At 33.6% G+C, this 20,292-nt stretch overlaps 1 protein-coding gene across 1 annotated transcript in view; it reads right to left on the bottom strand.

Annotated features, from left to right (window-relative positions):
• LOC124362498 (nucleoporin Nup37) overlaps positions 1–16,843 on the bottom strand; it is a 35,036-nt gene extending 18,193 nt beyond the window's left edge. The window contains exons 1-2 of the mRNA XM_046817057.1: positions 16,503–16,843; positions 8,520–8,711 (exon numbers count right to left, since the gene is read on the bottom strand). Coding sequence (XP_046673013.1) covers positions 8,520–8,711; positions 16,503–16,688 — 378 coding nt within the window. The 5' untranslated portion in view covers positions 16,689–16,843. The remainder of the gene's footprint in view (positions 1–8,519; positions 8,712–16,502) is intronic.
• Between the last annotated feature and the right edge of the window lie 3,449 nt (positions 16,844–20,292).

The raw sequence follows: 20,292 nt of genomic DNA, 5'->3' as shown, positions 1-20,292 counted from the left end.
AGGAAATCTGGTATGGTGTTATTTATTGTGTTGTCAAAATCTTTAAGTGTCCTTTCAGCAATTGTTGAAAAAAATCATTGAAATGGTTTGAAACTTCTGTTGGGTTGTCTATTATTTTATTGTCTATTTGGAGGTTGATGTGGTTTTCCTTGTTTGGTTTGGATTCTCTTTCTCGGTTTATTGTTTGCCACAGAGCTCTAGACTTGTTTTCTGCCCTGTTGATATAGGCAGTGGAGTGTTCTTTCCGGAGCTGCTTGAGACGTTGGTCATATTCCTTTTTACTTGCAGCTGTTTTAGCTTTGTCCTTAGGTTGCCCTGTTAGTTGTTCCTTTCCTAGGTCTTTGACATATACACTTCTCAGCCTAGTGGACTCTTGATCCCAGATCTGTGGCTTTCTCTGTTGTTTGGGTCTGGTTGTTTTCAGTGGACAGGTGAAGTTTAGGATTGACTGCAGTGTGGTGTTGAAGTTATTATAGGCTTCGTTTGTATCCTGAGCTGAGCTTACATTTTCCCAGTGTTGTTCCTGTAATTGTGTTCTGAAAAGGTCTATTGTTTGCTTGTTGATGGTTCGTTTGTTTTCTTTAATATTGCTATTGATAGGTTTTTTTATAGTTATTTTTGCTATTTGTGCAGTATGGTCTGATAGTCCTGATTGTGTTACTGAGGTTTCTATATGTTGGGGTTCTATGTTAAAGCATATCCAGTCTATTGATGTTGCTGTGTTATTAGTGATGCGTGTGGGTGGTAGGTTAAGTCTTTTAATGTTAAATGGCATTAGTAGGTCTACTATTTTTGACTTTTCGGTGTTGTCAGCAGCTAAGTTGTCCACGTTTGTCTTTTTTGTCACCCCTTATGACTATTTGCCTCTCGGCAGCAAGTTCTCTCTCGAATTGGTCCGAGATGATGGCTGTTGCTGTATCAAGGTTTGCACTCGGGGGTCTATAGACTCCTAGCACCAGTAGCAATTTCTTGTTAAATTTTAGCTCAAAGAGGGCGGTTTCGCAAGTCATTTCGGATTCTTCTCCGCTTGTGCATAATAGCGATACTTGTTTTTCTGCGCTTTTTCTTACATATCCCGCCACGCCCCCTTTGACATGATTTTTTTTGCAGAACCCTCCGACAAGTGAGTAGCCTTCTATACATGTGTTTTGTAGATTTTGTTTTGACAGGCCATGTTCTGTTATTATCACAAAGTCAGGAGTTTCTTCTTGAAAGTAGTGCGCCAGTCTATCTATCTTACCCGACAACCAATTGATGTTTTGGTGAAGGATCTTAAGGTGTGTTTGGTGGTTTTTGGGTCTTGATTGGAGTTGTAGTTTTTGTGGGGATGGTGTGTGTATTCAAGTGATTTCTTGTGCCTTTCTTTTGGTTGTGATCTTCGTTCTAAAAAAGGATGTGTGTGAAGTACTATCTGTGGCTCCTCTATATTGCTTTGGGTATTGGGCGTTTCTGTATTTATGTAGAATTCTGACAGCTCATGTGGTCTGAGTAGATTTATTTGTTTTATCCATTGCCCCAGTTTGTCTTTGCTATTTGGTGTTATGTATAAAAATGAGTTTGTGTGTCGAGACAGCAACAATGCAGTGGTGCAGTGATTCATAAATGTCTTCCTGTCTGGCGGATGTTCGAACGACAGCAATGTTTTTGGCTTGTCTGCCTTGGAATTCATGAATCGTGGATGCCTTAAATCCCAGCTTGTTTAATTCCCTTTTCTCTGACTGTTTAAATACTAGGTATTTATATTCATTTTTTTCCGGGATGAGATTCAGACCCTCCAGTCCGTTGTACTGCCATATCTCAAACTCTTTTTCTATTTTGTTTGTTGTTTTAATTCCTTGTTCATAGTACTTTGATATTATGGCTGTAGTACTTTTTGTACATCTGTAGGTTGTGCTTAGTGTTTCGTGGCCTTGGCTATCTCTGTTATGTCGTGGTATTTGACTTCTATGTTTTTTGTTCGATTTATATATGGTATTTGGTTGCAATCGCCAATAAGCATCACTTCATCAGCTCCTGATAGGACAGCTGCAAACAATATCTCTCCCCCGTGCAGGATTAGAGCTTCATCGATGTAAAGTCTCTTGTAGGTGTTTCCTCGTTTTAGGTGTTGTGTTGAGTTTATTAGGAATGAATGTATAGTTTGGAATGTGTCATTACACGCTGATTGGGCATAGTCTGGATGTTTGCTTTTTAAGCGCTGTCGGAAATCCATAGCTGAGTCTCTTGTGAGAAATAGAATGAGGTCTCCAATGTTATAGTTGTTAAGTAAGAATGTTGTTTTTCCACATCCTGGTATGCCTTGTATTATGTTAAGGTTTTTACTGTATGTGTGTTGGATGTTGATGTGCTTTGTGCTGTTGTAAAGGCAAAGTTCGTTCAGGAGTAGTGTATCAGCTGAGACTAAGATGTTATGGTTTATTGCTGTGTTATTCGTGACAGTCTTGTATTTTCCACTTTTGTCCATTTCAATTTGTACTAGGCGGGCTCCATCAAAACCGAAACAGTATGGTGTTGGGCTTATTGTTTCCTTTTGCGTGAGGAACTTCCCTGTTTTTAGGTTAATTATGGCGTATTTGTTTTGTGTTTTATTGCTAAGCTCTTGTAATTTAAGATTGTCTTTTTGGATGTGACTTATGTTGTATTCCCTGTATATATTGTTTAGCTGGTGTAGCAATATGCTTTCTTTGGATTTCCATATTTCTCTTTGTTCCTGCATTGCTGCTTGAGCAAACATTTCCTTGTCGTTGTTAGGTAGGCATGGTGGTTGGTAAGTGTTTGCTCTCGTGTATGTTCCCCGTATTGTCCTCCATGTGCTGTAATATGCGCCTGTTTCTCTTGTTGTGAATATTTTTGCTATTTTCCTTTGTGATTTGCCAGTAGTGCTATCAAGGAGGTCGTCAACTATCTTCTTGTTGTCTCTTGATTGGGTGTATATTCGAAACCGGTGTAGATAGAAACCGACTAAACTTAGACATAAGAGCTGCCAAAGAATTTTACTATAGATCTCAGTTTAACAATGCCTCAAATGATATGAAATCTCAATGGAAAGTAGTGAATAGTTTGATTGGAGAGCGACAAATAGAAGGGATATAAATGAAATTTTTGGAGAGTGAATGGTATGGTCACTGATAGTTTTCAAATAGCTAATGAATTTAATCATCATTTTTTAAGTGTTACACATAAATTACAAACACAAGTAAATAATGATTATCTTGATCTAGTCACTGATTATAACAACACATTCATTCAAAGGATTACCTTAGAATAATTTTTTATGTGTCCAACATCTACTGTAGAGATCCTACAAATAATTGCGAGCTTGAAGAACAATAAAGCACCAGGTTTTGATATGATAGGGCTCTACAGTTCTTAAATGTATAGCACCTAATATTGTAAATGTTCTAGAATACCTGTATAATTTTAGTTTGTCAACTGGGGAGTTTCCACTTTGCTTAAAAAGGCAATTGTGACACCAATTTTTTAAAAAGGGGGATTTTACACAGCCCAATTGTTTCCGCCCAATATCCCTGCTGTCAGTATTTGCTAAAGTACTTGAGAAGATAGTCAAAAGGCGTTTAGTTGACTTTTTAAATAAACATAAACTTTTTCAGTAACAACCAGTTTGGTTTCGAGAAGGCATGTCTACTGAGGATGCCTTACTTCATTTTATGGAGGCTGTTTATAGCTCAATTAACAATAATAAAAAAAGTTTCTGCATTATTCGTTGACATAACAAAAGCTTTCGATACCATTAATCATAAAATATTGTTGGAGAAGCTGTGGATAGCAGGTATTAGGGGATTATCACATGACTGGTTTTCCAGCTATCTTTCTGAGAGGGAGCAAAGGGTTCGAATTGGCAATACCCTAAGTGATGCAGGTTCTGTTGATTTTGGAGTGCCTCAGGGCTCAGTCCTGGGGCCTATCCTTTTTTTAATGTACATTAATGAGTTGTGCGATGGACGCTTTAAGGGCAGACTCGTTGCTTTTGCGGATCATGCTGCTTTTATTTATGATAACTTTGACCTTGAGGCTTTGCATAGTGATATGTCAAGAGATTTATATTATTTAAGGGTGTGGTTTGATAAACATTTCATGATTCTTAGTGAAAAACCCAAATTTATAATATTTAGTCTGAAAAATGTTTTTAACTTTTAACATACCATTGAAATTTCATGATTTCAGATGTTTTCATTTACGTTGTAATGATTGTTAATTGCTTACAATTAGAACAAGTTAAAAGTATAAAATACTTGGGTTTGGTTATTGATAGCAGTTTAACCTGGAAAGAACATATAAAAAAAAAATGAAAAAAGAGTTGTATCTTAGTCTAAGGAGCATGTATTTACTTCAGCAGATGTGTAGGAGTGTTGAAGTGTTGGTTGGGGTTTACCATGCTCTCGTTGGCTCTAGGCTTTTTATGGCATTACATGCTGGGGAGGGACCTACTGCTCAACTTTGTATCCCATTATAATTTTTCAAAAAAGGTTCATGAGACTAATCGTGCGTAGAGAAAAAATTTGAACATACATGGCCAATTTTCTCAAACCTAAAGATTCTTCCACTGCGTCATTTATACATTTTTAAAGTACTAAAAATCTTTTACATTAGAAGCACCTCATTTTCCGTGGCTCGCCAACGACCTATAATTTAAGAAAATATCAAGTAGTGTTTGTGCCAAAGTCTCATTTAACAGTACATCAAAAGTTTTTATACTAGTGTGGCACCGCGTTTGTTTAATTTAATAACTCCGAAGATAAAACCAATTTACAAAACTAAATGAGTTCTTGAAAAATCTAAAAATTTGGTTGTTTTGGGCAACAAAATATAGACAACTGGTTAAATGTCACAATTTAAATTAGTGTAGACTTGTTGTGTAGATTTTATTATTATTATCTTTTTTTTATTCCCTCTGTAATAATAGTTTATTTTGTTATTGTTGTACAGTTACTTTTTTGAAGGGATAAATTTAGTTGTGTAAATTTAAAGCACAGAGTTATTAAAACAGAGATTATTTTTTGAGTAAAATAAATTTTTTTTTCCTAATACGAGTTGCGTGTCGTGCTAGCCGATTTTTTTGCTTTAGTTAAGTGATGGAGATCCCAATACTGGTTTTACCTATGGGGTTCCTATTTTGTCTTGTCTTAAATACAGTTTTTTTTTAAGTTATATTATCTTTTATTGATACTGTTTTTGCATCTTAAAATGAACATATTGTAGTTACTTAATGTAAGAACATTTATTTTGATTTATGCTATGTAAATGTATTTTATTATGCATGAATATGTATATGCAAAATGTATATTCTGTGTTTTTGACAAAATAAAGAATTATTATTATTATTATTATATATAGATAGGCATTGCATGCATATTGAAGGAGCACTTGGATAATTTCTTTAATATGTGTTTTGCTACGTTTTGCTGTTTCTAGAACTTCTTCAAGTTTGACAGAGAAAAGTATAGGGAATTTAATACAGTCATTGGCCACTTTTAAAAACCTGAAAAGTTTCCTCTTCCAATTTCCATATTTCTCTTCAAAGCAAATGGCGATATGGATGGTGCCCTGGTTGTCTTGGGCAGTAACAAAATTGCTATAGGACAGGTTTCTGTTTTCCACTCTCGAAGTAATCCTTTCTGTTACTTGAGGTGAAAATGATGGGGGTGAAAAAATTGACGTCCGTTCGGTATTAATGATGTGGATGTCTGATGTAGATCGTCGTCTGTTATTAGCTGTGTAGTTAGAAGGCGGGTTTCTTCCGGAGGGAATGAAAACACTTTTACATTGCTAAGATTGTGGAAGTCATCTTCTACGAGCGTGGATATCCTGCCGCTATTTGAGTTCACCGATTTCCTTTCAATGAATTTGCCTGTATGGGATCTTGTTTCTGCAGCTTCAGCTTCCTCGTCATCACTGAGCGGTAAAAGTTCGGTTTCGTTGACGGGCTCCAGAGTGTCGATTATGTTTTTGTTCAGATTTTTCGTCAGGGTTAGTCTGTCTCCCTCCGTTATGTGTAATTCTTGTCGGGGTTTTGAGTCCTTTCCTATGAAGATATTTTTCAGTTTTTTTGTGTGGGGCTTTTCTACCTCCCCATGTTGGAGTCAGTTTTAAGTTGGAATTTCTTTTCAAGTTTTTTTTAATTTTTCTCGTGTTTACAGTCATTTCCTGTTGGCAGTTTTGTGTGTCTCCTACTCAGGTGTTCTTCTAGATGTGTGATTCTGTTTCTCATGTGTAACAGTTCTGAGTATATAAAATTATTCATGATCATTGGGCCTGTGTCATCAGTTGTTGTCGTTTGGGTCTCTGAGTGTTTGTGCATCACAATTCTCTTATCTTTGTTTAATTCGTCCAGGGAGTCTCGCACATCTTCTTTGGATTTTTGCTGTAGTTGTTTTATTATTGTCTCATATCTAAGAATAGCTTCATTATTTTCTATATCGTGCTTTTCAAACATTACTTCTAGGTCTTTCCTTAGTTGCTTCTCTTTTATCAGCATGTTTCCTAGGTTGTTGATTTCTTCAACGCACGAGTTGGATTTGGAAAAAATGCATTCTCTTTCCACTTCAATTTCCTCCAGTTTTTGTTGGTATAGTACAGCATTGCCTTTGGTACTTTCCCACTCCTTTATTTCTTTTTCTAGCTTTATGTTCTTGTTCGTTAGCTGTATTAAGTTTTCCTTGAGTTCTTTGTTTTTTGTCAGTAGAGCACTTCCGACCTCACTTGCTAGGGAGAGCGATGTTTCTAGATCTGTTTTTCTACCTCTCCTATGCTCCTAATTTTGTGCTCCAGTTCTTCGATCTTGGAGTTTGTGGGGGTGGTGTTTTTTGTGCAAGATGGGCATTTCCAGGTTTCTATATCTGAAGTAGTTAAATCCTTTAATTTTTTGTCTTTCCAGTTTAGGCATTTAGAGTGATACCAGGTGTTGCATTCCCCAGTACATAGAATCCCTTTGTGTTTAACACCTATGCTACAAGCTCCGCATGGGTACTTTGACATATTGAATCTAGTATAGTAATATGTGGTCGTTGGTAGAATAAAAATAAAAGATAAATAACACTGTTTTTAAAATGAGACTGTTTTTTATTAAAACTTTGGCAGGCTGTTTAAGTCAAGATGGTGGTTATTGGAATAAAATACTGTTTTTTATTGAAACTTTGACAGGCTGTTTAAGTCAAGATGGTGGTTGTTGGAATAAAATGAAACTGTTTTTTATTGAAACTTTGGCAGGCTGTTTAAGTCCAAATGGTGGTTGATGGAGTTGTTGTCCTAAACTTTATCAGTTTGTATAGTTACAGTGACCTTCTCAGAGTAGCAGTTGTGCAGAGTTGAGGTAGGCTCTGTATGAATGCCAGCCAGTGCTGAGTCAGCACAGGTGTTGTATAAAATTTTGTTTGATTTTGAGGAGTAATCTAATTCCTTGTCATAAAGTGAAACCCAAGCAGCCTAAGCTAGATAGGTGGCGGGAGTCAGATGTAGATAAATGACAGCAGAGTGTTGGTGCTGTTGTCAGGTGCACAATCAGCAGCTCCAGGTCAGTGCTCCAGTGTGACACACATTGCACTGCTGGCCACTTGCTGCTAAGACGGAAGTAGGTCACTGTTGTTGAATTGGCATGTTCAAGTGTTAATTTAGTTTCTTAGTGTCAAATGAAGAAACTCTTGCTTAATATTATAAGTGAGTGGACTTACAGTTGTTCCAGTAGGTTGTGTGCACAAATATAGTAATGTTTGTTGGATAATTACCACATATTATACACTTTTCACTGGAGCCACTTCACTGAGACTGTAGTCAGTCAGCCATGTTTGTTGGTCAGCTTTATTTGGAAAAAAAACCAACCTAAATCAGGCAAAAATGTTGTAATCTTATGTTGGATGGAGGATTTGTTAAAGTAAATCCAAATATATCTTCATGTTTTGTGTGTTAACATGTATTTTGTTTCCTATCTAAATAATAATGCATTTATTAACACTTTTTTTATTTCTTATTATTTATAACATCAAATAATGATAAATACCTACAAGAAACCTTCAGATAACAAAATATCACTGAGACAATTTACTTGTAAAACTAGCAATCCAAACATTTGCACTATTATTGCTATCTTTTCGGATAAGATTGATGAGTCCTTCCAGAAAATTTGAAACGTAACTAGAATGAAAATAATCATTTAGTATTTTAGGATTTATTTGTATCTTTATGTAATAACCTTGCAATATAATAACCTATATTATACCGTTGTGTTAGTAAAAACTAAGTAGCTATAAACCGGTTAGAATTTAAGTGTGATTGATTAATAAGGTACATACACTTACCAATCCCCAGAATCAAATTTTGGGGATCACTTTATAATTTAAATGGCATTTATTTGGTTATAGATCAGTCCAAAACACCAAATAATGAGTTAACCTAGCAGATATGTAGTAGGAGGGTCTTTCTATTAGACAAGAACAAAATTCAAGTGGGACTTATACTAAAATCAAAACTAAAAAAATAAACTTTAATGATCACGATGGACCTACCTGATTTTTAGTTTTGTCAGCCATATTTGATGAGTAAATATATACATAGTCAGCTGTACCACACGCAAACACCACACTTTTTGGTATAACACTGAGAGAAGTCTCTGGGCTCCACGATACACAGTGAACCCTTCTATCAACTTTAAAAGACTTCAAAATTTCAACTTCATCCAATTCTTCTTCATCTTCTTCCTGAAACAGGACGATAGTTAAGGAATAAGAAAACCACAGAATGTATATTATCTATTAATAGTGGACATAAATTAACTTTGTTAATATTACAAAGGATTTAAAAAGAAAACATGTGAAATCTTTATTTTTACTATACCTAAGTATAAGAATATTCAATGTATGAATTTTTAGTGAGGACCATGGTAAAAACAAGGATACATTTCTAAATAATTCCTTTTTTACAGGACTATATGTGTTACCTCAAAGAATGGGTAATCCTTTAAAAATGCTTGTGTTACCTAAGAATTATTCTAAATCTTTATTAAATTTCTGTAAATCTTCTTTCAATGAAATATAATGTAAAAAGATTTCTGCGATTATAGCTTAAAAACTATATAAAGCCTATACAAATAACACATTAATTTATTATTTGATCAATTTTTTACATGTTTTTAATTCGTTTATATATTCAAAACAGCAATAATATTTGGTCTTCCTACAGGCCTCTACCAAATGACAAAAAGATTATTTTATATTAATATTTTTTTAGCTATTCATCCTCTGTTTCCTTCCAAAAGTTACTTTTTATGTTGTACTGTCATTGTTGATGTTCATCTAGATGCCCAAATTATTTTAAGGTAAGAGTATAACAATTATTCAATCAAATTTAAGTAGTAAGTTATATACATCTGGGCTACATGGAATTTCTCCACTACCTCCCATGGAAAGTATTTAGTTTTACAATCCACATTTAACTAACAGCTGTTGTCACTTTCAGCTAAAGTCCGATAAATTGGCAGAAATATCTGTTTACATTTAACATTTTTTTAATTATTAAGTATACAGTGCTTGAGCAGTCATGTAATGCAGATAGCAAATAAAAAGTTAGTATCGAAATTTTACTCCACAATACCCGGTGACAAATTTAAAAAATCGAATACATTTCATTTAGTATTTAAACACTGTTAAAAACCAACATTAATGAACAAAGCTGTGAATGTTTTCACATACAGTACTCTAAACTGGTGAGCTTTCTTGGCACTATGATATGGCAGTTTAACATTGGCGATCCATTCTTTCAGTCCGAAAAACAAGATTTCTATAACGCAAAACTTAAATAATTATTTTGGAAGCTTAATAAATATTTTCCCTCATACTGGAAGTAGACATGAGGTAGGCAGGACTTCCCCCTAGGTCCTAATAGGATTCCCATTCCTAAGTATATATGTATATTTCTTTATCGGGACAACAGGGCAAACTCAACTAGAGCACTGGACATATTTTAGAACGAAAGTAGACTACATGAGCCAGAAGTAGATGCTTTTTGAACAATGTAGATTTCTGATAGGTACAGATGTATAGTTTTTTGGCAATAAGGCAACCTAAACTGAGGCACTGTAAGTGAATTTAAGCGCCCTTCTTTAAAGCATCTTTTAACTGAATTAGCTTCTCAATCCTACATTTGAATATATTCTTTTCATCATCGGGACAACAAGGCAAACTCTACTACGGTACTGGAGATATCTAAGACCGTATGTACATGAAAAGGACTAGAATTTAACGCTGTTTGACCAAAGTAGATTTCTGAGGCCTTGTATTTGTAATTTCTTGATTGAGGTAACAAGGAGACTCAATTGTGATGTTGAAAATATAATTAATTTAAACCAGAAATGCTCCTATACGTGCAAAATATGACGTAAGAGTCGGATTAAACTCTAATACTCTTAACCATAAATATCTAGCTGATGTGTTATTTCTAACTTACGTTGAAAAATTACATCATAATTGCTTTTACTAAGCAGTATAAGGACTTTGACTTATAAAAGTGTATGTGAAGCCAAGGGTAATAGCTAGTCGTGTATATAATGAAGAGATAAGTAGCTCTTAAAAAAAAGGAAAATTTCCTCCAAAATGCACATTCTTAAAATAAGTTAATTTAGGCCTACACATTCTAGCACACACTGAATATAATTTGTACTGTAATAAAGTTTGTACTTTTATATTTAGGTTTCAAATATTTGTGAATGTATGTTAATTATTTTTTATGCTATAATGTATTCATGTTGATTCATAAAATTTACTTCTACAAAAACGACTTTTATACTTAGGCTAACAAATTGTGTATGTTTATTCGAGATTACAGTGAAAAATCTTTCGGACAGAGTACAATAAGCAGACCATATTTTTTATATCAATATTGATAAATGATTTAACTAAATTGTCTTTATCGATATTTAACCAACCGATACTGATCAAATTTTTTTTACTAATTAACTGTATACACTTTTTCAGGTAAAACAAAAATATTTTAATTTTTAATAAGTAAATTCAAAATCAGAGTCCACCTTAGAAAACTTAATTAAATGACTGTAAAATTTGGTAAATTGTGTTTCTTTGGCTTCAAGATGCTGGTGTTGTGCCGAAAAAACCCATGATGTGGACAACCTTAGTCACAGACATGAGGAGTATTTTGGTTTGAGCGAATGTGGTTTTGTGCATTTTACCGTCAATCGTAGTGACAACTTTTTATATAATGCTAACTAGTGCTAATACTCAAGACAGTCGGAAGCTCGTGGAGGGCCTTGAAACGAAGTTTACAAAGTGGCATACCAACCGACTTGCTTGTAGATCATCTCTATGAGTATTTGTAAAGAAGAGACGTATGGTTTTCTGGAGAGGGATTCTTTCAACCACTTATTGAGAGTAGTTAATTACTGCTACTCACAAGAAAACTTATAAATAGTTCCCCAACTTTCCTATTTTATGCTAAATGTTTGTTGTGTTGTGTTATGGTATCACTTCTCTATTATTAATCAGTGTTTCCTATTTTATATTGTAATAGTTTGATCATTATGCTTCCTTTATTATTTATGATATTGTTAATGTGAAATTAATTATTTCAATTTCAAACATGATTGTTTTTATGACTATGGATACATTGATGCCCAATCTTTCTGCACTAGCTTACCTATTTCATTCATATTCGTGTGAATGACGATTCAGAGAGCCGTGATAAAAATATATATATATAAGAACACTGTCAGTATACAATCATTTGGAGTTTTTCAGCACATGAAATTTCCTTACTCTTTTTGAAGGTGGAATAATACTTAGACCACTTAGGGCAGAGTACGATAAGTGGACCAGGTTTTTATCTCGCATAATACAACCATCAACCATCAATACTTTATATATAGAATAGCAAAACTATCAATCGATATCAATGTATTTAAAATACTAAATTAAAGTCACATGTTACAAATTAATAGAAATAGTTTAAACAATTATGTCATAAATACTAAAAGAACCATGACCATTAATCAAACGATAAAATTAAGACTGGAAAAATGTCATTTAAATAATAAAGAAAATTTAACAACAAAACAAACATCTTGAAACCAAGAAAGATACAGTAAATCATCTTTGTGTTATTTTGTTATTTTTTTCTGTTTTTATTTAAAAGAAGTTACATATTGAACCGTAACAATTATGTTTAGAATATGAAAAAACAAGTACAGTTGGTACAGATGATTTATTTATTATTCAGATTAATTACTATTAGTTGATTATATCAATGTGTATAATAATTAAATATCATTTGATAATTTCAATTTTTTTAAACGGGTCCAATTATCGTTCTCTACCCGGCACTTATTCACTAAATTTAGTTTTTCTAGTGTCTTCCTTACGTGGATGACTTATTGGCCTACTACATAAATATTAGATTGTCACATATTGACTGTGGCAGATGCCCGAGTGCGCTTGATGTCTTATGAGACTATTTTCTTCAATCAGAATGGACCAGCAGTAAGGGTTTTAACCCTTTTACTGCCGGCCATTTTTTTATCGTACCAGTCAAAATTGCCAAGGGGGAAAATCGCTGTTGTGCATTCATTTACAAAAAAATGCTGTATCTTTTTTATTTTTCATTAGATTTGCATGAATTTTTACTTTATTTACTTGTGTTTAAATGCTGTTTTTTAAATAATAAAAAGAAATTTTAATTTGAAACAAACTCATTATTTAATTTTAAAAATTATGTAAATAAAAAATAAATAAAAAAATAAAAATTGTGTTTGGCATCTGATCATTTATTTTTAAAATTATACTAAAATTTTGAGCATGATATCATTATAAACTAGAGCAATTGCTTAGAACATATACCAAATTTGAAGGTGCTACCTTGAAACATAGCTGCACTATGAGGATTTTCACAAAACTGGTAGGCCTCCTCTAGGCCTACCAGTGGAAGTTGAAGGTAAACTTATCTGTGCCACATCCCCCTCACTATCTAATAACTCCTCATTATCTGATGGTAAGATAAAGTCAGGATTGTCATCAGTGTCATCCACATCACTTTGATTGTCATCAATAGCCCTAACACTAATATCAGAATCGTTCTCGGCATCTGAATCTGACAAATTCTGAAGGAAATCGTCACTCAGTTTGTCTTGCACTTGTACACCACCATCGATTAGACTGTTAATTATTGTTCCCTCACTCACAGGAGAGTTAGATGTAACTCTTTTACTCATTTTATCCTTGATCAACAAAAGTAACACTTCAAAACACTTTCGATAACATTGTAAACAACAACAATGAACGAAGATTTCAGTAATCTAACCCGACCATCTGGTTTTGACAGCTGTCTAGGTAGTTCGTAAATTCTAGTCAAAGACGACAAAAATAGAAATCCAAAGTTCTTCAAATGGCTTCTTTCATTATCCTTTCCTCCTAAACAACCAAAATACCGAATATTTCGGCATTTGAACATAACAGTAGCCAGTAACAATAAAAAAAAACAGACGTCCGACATATCGGACGTTGGCGTTTTCGGCAAAAAATGCCGACGTCCGATATGTCGGACGTCGGCAGTAAAAGGGTTAAGGATAAATAGCTTATACTTACATCTATTATGACCAATAACAATTGAAAATAATAAACCTAAATAATTAATAAATTTTGCCACAGCCTGATCACCACGAAGAACTGGACATTGACAAAAAGAACCTAATGAAATCTCACCTTAATACACCTCACTGTATACTAATATTGAGATGTGTATAATTTATACAACAGTGTTATTCATTATTAATACGTGAGAGGGTCCACCTCCTTGCTGGACATGAGAGGATCGCATGAAGGATATTTGCTTACAATTACTTTTTATTGTTTTATTTTCCTTCCATAGGAAATCTCCAGAAAATCATGTTTAACTGTGACTCAAAATATATTATTTTAAGTTATCTGTAAATATAACTGTGTCAATAAAAAACGTATTACAAGTACTAAAAAATTAAGATCATGCGGAGGGTCTCGTGTGAGCAAACTGCCACATGTACTTTTATAAGCATGTAAATAAAAAATGGTACTTTGGGATTATACCGACCACACCCAGACATGAATCGTTATTTCACATTTCGTTTCTACTGATTACTAGATTAGCGTAGAACAATATTTCGTCAATATAAAACAGGAATTGTCTTATCGCAAACACCTCCCCATCCTCAGACAGAGGTCAAAGTCGAGCGTCTAGTAGATAACGTGATTGCAGAGTCTCGCCGCCCGTTCAGCTGGTGCATCGCTTTGTTGTACTTCCGTGTTTTACCTCTACATTTCTCCAAACACAAAAATTCAACAAAAACAAACATTTACCAAACTAAACTTTTTATTAAAAAAACACTCAAAACTTGTTTTTATTCTTGATCACATTCCGCCACCCAAAATGCGAGTGCCTCCAGCCATCAGCGCGGGCTTCAACAGCACCTTCGGTGCTGCCCCGCGCTGATGTCGACGAAAGAAAAACATCCCTCGAGATAGTACCTATCAGTAAAATATCAAATTCTAGAGAGGCTAATCAGAAATATAAATTGAATTGTAATGGAAAGGCAATGATGTACCGTGCAAATCACGTGATGCCGCGCGGCCTGCCGTAATCAGGATTCTCGAGAAAGATAAGATAACAGCGACAACAATACCGATCACAATACCTGGAAATGCTTGTAAGTTTGTAATTTTGTAATTGAAGAGTTGTTTTTTCGTTCTATCATGTTTGTTTCTATAAATTTCTATTTTTGTGTTCTTCATACTGGTGTGGTCGGTATAATCCCAAAGTACCTAAAAAATGTATAATTTGTACTTAAAAGGAAGGTAATTCTAAGCAATATATGGGTCAACCTCGATTTTTCTCATATTACTATATAATGTTCCAATAGACAATTAGAAAAGGAAATGACTAGAATTTCTTGCCGGAAAGCAGTTATAGGGAGCAGGCAACGGCCAGACGGTCATATATTGCTTAGAGTTACCTATTAGTGATCAGGGGCACTGACGTGATCTGGGCTTCAAATTTGGAACTACTCGAGTTAATTTTTTTTCTAAAAGAGCAAGCAGCGCGAAGCGCTGCGCAGCGGGCAGGCATCGTGCGTGTTTCTTTTTTTTTATTAAAAATTTCTGATAAATTGTTATTACATATTACAATATAATGTAGGTAATGTATGTAAAACAATTTTAAACACATAATTACATGCTGGAAAGCAAAGTAAACCAATATAATCCGCCCAATACAAAATCTCCGTAAAAATCTGGTAAAGGAATCTGTGTCATTCCTTTGGCCTGAATCAATTCAGTATATACGAAGATCACGCACGATGCTTGCCCGCTGCGCAGCGCTTCGCGCTGCTTGCTCTTTTAGAAAAAAAAAATAACTCAAGTAGTTCCAAATTTGAATCCCAGATCACGTCAGTGCCCCTGATCACTAATAGGTAATTCTCGCGGTTGCCTGCTCCCTATAACTGCTTTCCAGCAAGAAATTCTAGTCATTTCCTTTTCTAATTGACTAATTGGAACATTATATTGTAATATGAGTTGCCTGCTCCCTATAACTGCTTTCCGGCAAGAAATTCTAGTCATTTCCTTTTCTATTTGACTATGGGAACATTATATTGTAATATGAGAAAAATCGAGGTTGACCCATATATTGCTTAGAATTACCAAAAGGAAATTGTATAATAAAATGCAAAATTTAACTTGAATTTATATAAAAGAATTGGTAGACTTTAATAAGCGGCCTACATTCGTTATTCAATTACTATTGTCGAATGGCTTGATTGTTTTTTCCTGAGGATAATTCAATATTACAATTTATTTAAATTATCATAGATTTCAGATTATTAGTTATTTTTACGTAAACAATAACAACAAGGAGTAACTAATATTTTTCAAGATATTTCTCACGTGACGAGATTTGTTTAAGTAGCTTCAACATGTGGGTTTGGCTCCTGGTAACACATGGGAAGATTTCTTTCCTCCATTTCACTAAAGGGGTTACTTATTGATATCAAGCTAAGCAATTTATAAATATTGTAAGGTTTCTTTTATATCTAAGTCTAGACTATAGTTGGTTTTGTTGTTTAGTAATGTTATGGTAAAATTTATGTATTTAAAATTGCAATGTACGAGATTCTTCTTGTTATGGTAATTTATTATAACTCTTATTGTGTACGATTTTTACGTACATCGAAGTTGGATAATATATCGAAGTATTCGCTAATAGCAATCGAATAACGATTGTAGGCCGCTTATTATTTAGTCTCCCCTAAATTATTGTACCTATTTACAAATTGAAATGTTTATATCAGGGAATATTGCAGAATTGGTGTGGGGAACTCAAAATTTTAATTTATTTGGAAACAAAGTGAGTAAAATACTAACCGATGTTAAGATCTCGTGAAGAAATAAATGAGAACAGGTGAGACTAGTTCCCAAGCTGCTGGTATTGTTAATCAAAAAAATACTCTAGAATTTACATACCTGGAATTTAATAACTCCTACCACAATTTCATCAATATGAACAATGCATATTAAACTGTGAGACCATTCAAAAGGAGACATTTCCACTTTCAGTACTTGTTTTGATAGATTTATGACACGAGCGGGATCATCTTTTCGCACAGTAGAATGAATTTTATCTATTATGATTGAAGACATTGACATCATCTTGCTATTTATTATGTGTATAGTATAAACATGTAGTTTTAATTATTATAAGTTAGAGTTTTTCGTATCGCCAGCAGTGGTTACACAGGTTATGTTTACACCGCCAAATGGATTCTTCTTACTCGCCTGAGCCACTGCCAAACACCCATACACCAATCCAGACAGACTAATTGCTCCACTGCAACTCTCCCCTCTTAAATTAAGTCAATACTCTTTGATAAACAATAACAAATTTCCCGCCAAAAACAAACATATTTAAATAAGAAATTGAACTGGTAACACGTTTCATACTAACCGGTGCTACTGTGTAATATAACACCTATTACAGTTCTCGTATTAGTAGCAGTTGTTTTATCCTTAATTGTAATACCGAATGAATCTAAAGGTTTTAGTAAATAAATGGCAGAGAAGTAATACATTATAAAAAAAAATTAAAACTGCTATTCTACGAATGCTGCCATAGACACAGGTTACTTTTATGCCATCCTATTTATAACGATATTACTCCATGTTATTAATTTGATATATTACACTATATTATGCATAAAAATAAACAAAAAGTAAATATTGAGTTTGCATTATAAAAATTCGTTTTAGTGGTTAAAAATTTTAAATTACACGTGATTTTGCTTTGAACAGAAACTCTTTTTTACTTTTTTTAGTAGTTTATGTAAGGGGAAATGGTGCCTTCAAAATTTATTCCTTTTAAATTACGATTCTCAGGCCATTAACCATTAAGTTATAGTTTTATCTACTACATCTTTGCGCTGTTGATAATGAGCGAAAAACAATCATTGAGATAGATCTATATTAAGCAGTAAATCGAAATGCCAAAAGTAGTACCTATCAGATTTAAATTTTAGAGAATCATCACAAATTCTCTCGGCTATTGGTACAGTTATGGTAATACTTTGCAAATTGTATTGCCAAATATGGTTTTAAGTAAACTTCAAATATACGTAACATTTAATTTTGAGAGAATATGCTTTATATTTAAAATTGCAATTTATTTGAAGATTGGAAACAATTTATTATCCAAATACGGGAACCAATATTAATTTAATTAAAACATTCAATAATTAAGGCATTCGAACTTGTAATTTTAAAAACATAACTTTAAAAGTTATTCATCAGTTCGTCTGCTTCACATAATGAAACGACAATACATCTAAAAATACGTTTCCGGTTAAGACAAAAATATTTGTCTATTAACATTGTCCATAAAATCCATTAAAACGATATTTAAAAAAAACAGAATTGTACTCTGTAAACACAATATCAACCAAAGTCAAAGTAAAAATTCTTTATTCGATTGATTAATACATAATTGAAATAGGAATCGTCAAAATTTGTAATTAATTTAACACTGAAATAGATTTGAATGGTAAGACTAAAACAGTAAAAACGATTTTAATTAAATTTAAAATAGATTATTTATAAAAAAAATATAGATTACCAAAGGAGGGTTATTTTTTTCCTATTAGTTAAAATATTAAAATATCAAATCTACACCACAGTTTAAAACTTCCTGAATCATATAACAAGGATATCTTAACATTCAACCACCGATCCTGTTTTTAAATTTTGTTAAAGAAGTGTCCCTGGGTAAACTGTGTAATTTGTAAAAAAATTCAACTGCATTTATCTGGTGAGGTGATCCAGTTTTAGCCATTCGTTGGGGTAAATCTAATTTGTATCTATTGCATGTTAAGTGATTATAAATTTCGTTCCTGCTTGAAAAAATATTAATGATAGTTTTAGTAAATATTAAAATTTAGTACATGTACAGGTTAATGATTGTTAAAATTGTATTGTGAATAAATAAAGGCCTACAATGATATTGTGGTGCCGCTCTACACATATTCCTCACCATCTTTTTTGAAGAAACAAGATCCTCTGGGTTGCAGTTCAATGACCCCAGAGAACAAGGGCATATGATATGTATGATTGGAACAAGCCAAAGTAGCAAGTTTTCAAATATTATGTGGATATTAAGTCCCTCAGATTCCATAACAAGAAGCTAACTCTGGAGATTCTTTTACATAACCCGTCTGCGTGATCTGACCAAATTAATTTAGTATCGATCCAGATCCCCAACAACTTTAGTGACTGCGTCTGGCCTGTTGACGAACGGAGGAAAATATTTTAGGTTTTTTCCTGGTTACAGTGAAGCAAGCCTATTGGAACTAAACCAGTTTCCTGGTTCCAGTTGTGCAGTTTCAATATTCGCCTGCAAGTCGTTTATAATTATATTATTTGCAAAACACTATGTGTCGACTGCATAGATGACTGAGTTTACATTGAGGTTGTTCAGTAAATCATTTATTATAACTAAAATGAAAACGGACCAAGAATGGATCCCTGAGGTACTCTAATTGTGATAGTTTTCATTGTTGATGTAGATCCTTTCTCTCACACACACACACACACACACACACACACACACACACACACACACACACACACACACACACACACACACACACACACACACACACACACACACACACACTGCTACCTATTTTAGAGATATGAAATAATTACTTTACATGACATCTCTGAGATGCCATAAAACCTGAGTTTCTGTACTATATAGGTAAATGGGACACAATCGAACGCCTTACTCGGATCCAAAAGTGACAAAGCTACAGATTCCTTACTATCAAACGCCGTAAGTGAGTGATCAATAATTTTCATGACTGCATCAGTAGTGGATTTCCCCTCTTTAAATCCAACTGCGATTTAGACATCATATTGTTTTGTTCAAAATAAAGAAACAGTTGCCTATGCATAAGAGCTTCAAAGACTTTAGACAAGAAAAGAAACTTGACGTTAATTTTGTGGTAAATGTCTGTCACATTTCTTATACACAGGATTTACTTTGGAAACCTTGGGTAAGCCCGGAAAGCAACCGAACTCGAGACACCTATTAAAGATGAACGCCAGTGGCTGTTGAATATATTTGATTGTTCCTTTGATTATCTTATTCGACAAACTAAAATAACCCATGCTTTTAGAGTTTGTATCCAACCAAAAGTTTGTATTTAAGCTTTAATTGAATTTCACTGTATATTTTCATGCAGTCCATTTACTACAGAAATTATAATATTGCAATAGATTTACTAAAACTAAAAGATTAGATACAGTAACAAATGTAATCTAAAATAGTACGAAGTTGGTACAAGTATGTATATAAGTAAAAATTTATTGATCTTTGTCGGTAATCATATTACCTAAGAAGGGCTGGACCGATTTGGCTACTTTTGTAAATTTTCATAACATTCTAAATTAGGTGTTTTAATAGGGTGTTTCACTGCAGGAGTGAATGAGACTGCGGATCATCTACTAATGAAATGTCCACAATTTGCCTATGCAAGGAACTCATTTTTCCAACAAATTAGAAGAATACCGGTTGACAATACCTTAGAAAAACCAAAAGAATTTTATCCAGTTTTGACGCAACATTATATAGGAAAATAAGTCGATTTCTGACAACCATAAAAAGAAACATATAGCCTAATCGAGGAATAATGATCGAAGGCAATCGCAGATGAAATTAGTGCAAAAATGGCTTTTAATTGAAAATTGACTTCATTGTGTAATT

The sequence above is a fragment of the Homalodisca vitripennis genome, chromosome 5 (genome assembly GCF_021130785.1).
Source record: "Homalodisca vitripennis isolate AUS2020 chromosome 5, UT_GWSS_2.1, whole genome shotgun sequence".
NCBI classification, from domain to species: domain Eukaryota; kingdom Metazoa; phylum Arthropoda; class Insecta; order Hemiptera; family Cicadellidae; genus Homalodisca; species Homalodisca vitripennis.
Note: the sequence above shows the minus strand (reverse complement) of the source record. Positions and strands in the feature narration are given on the sequence as shown.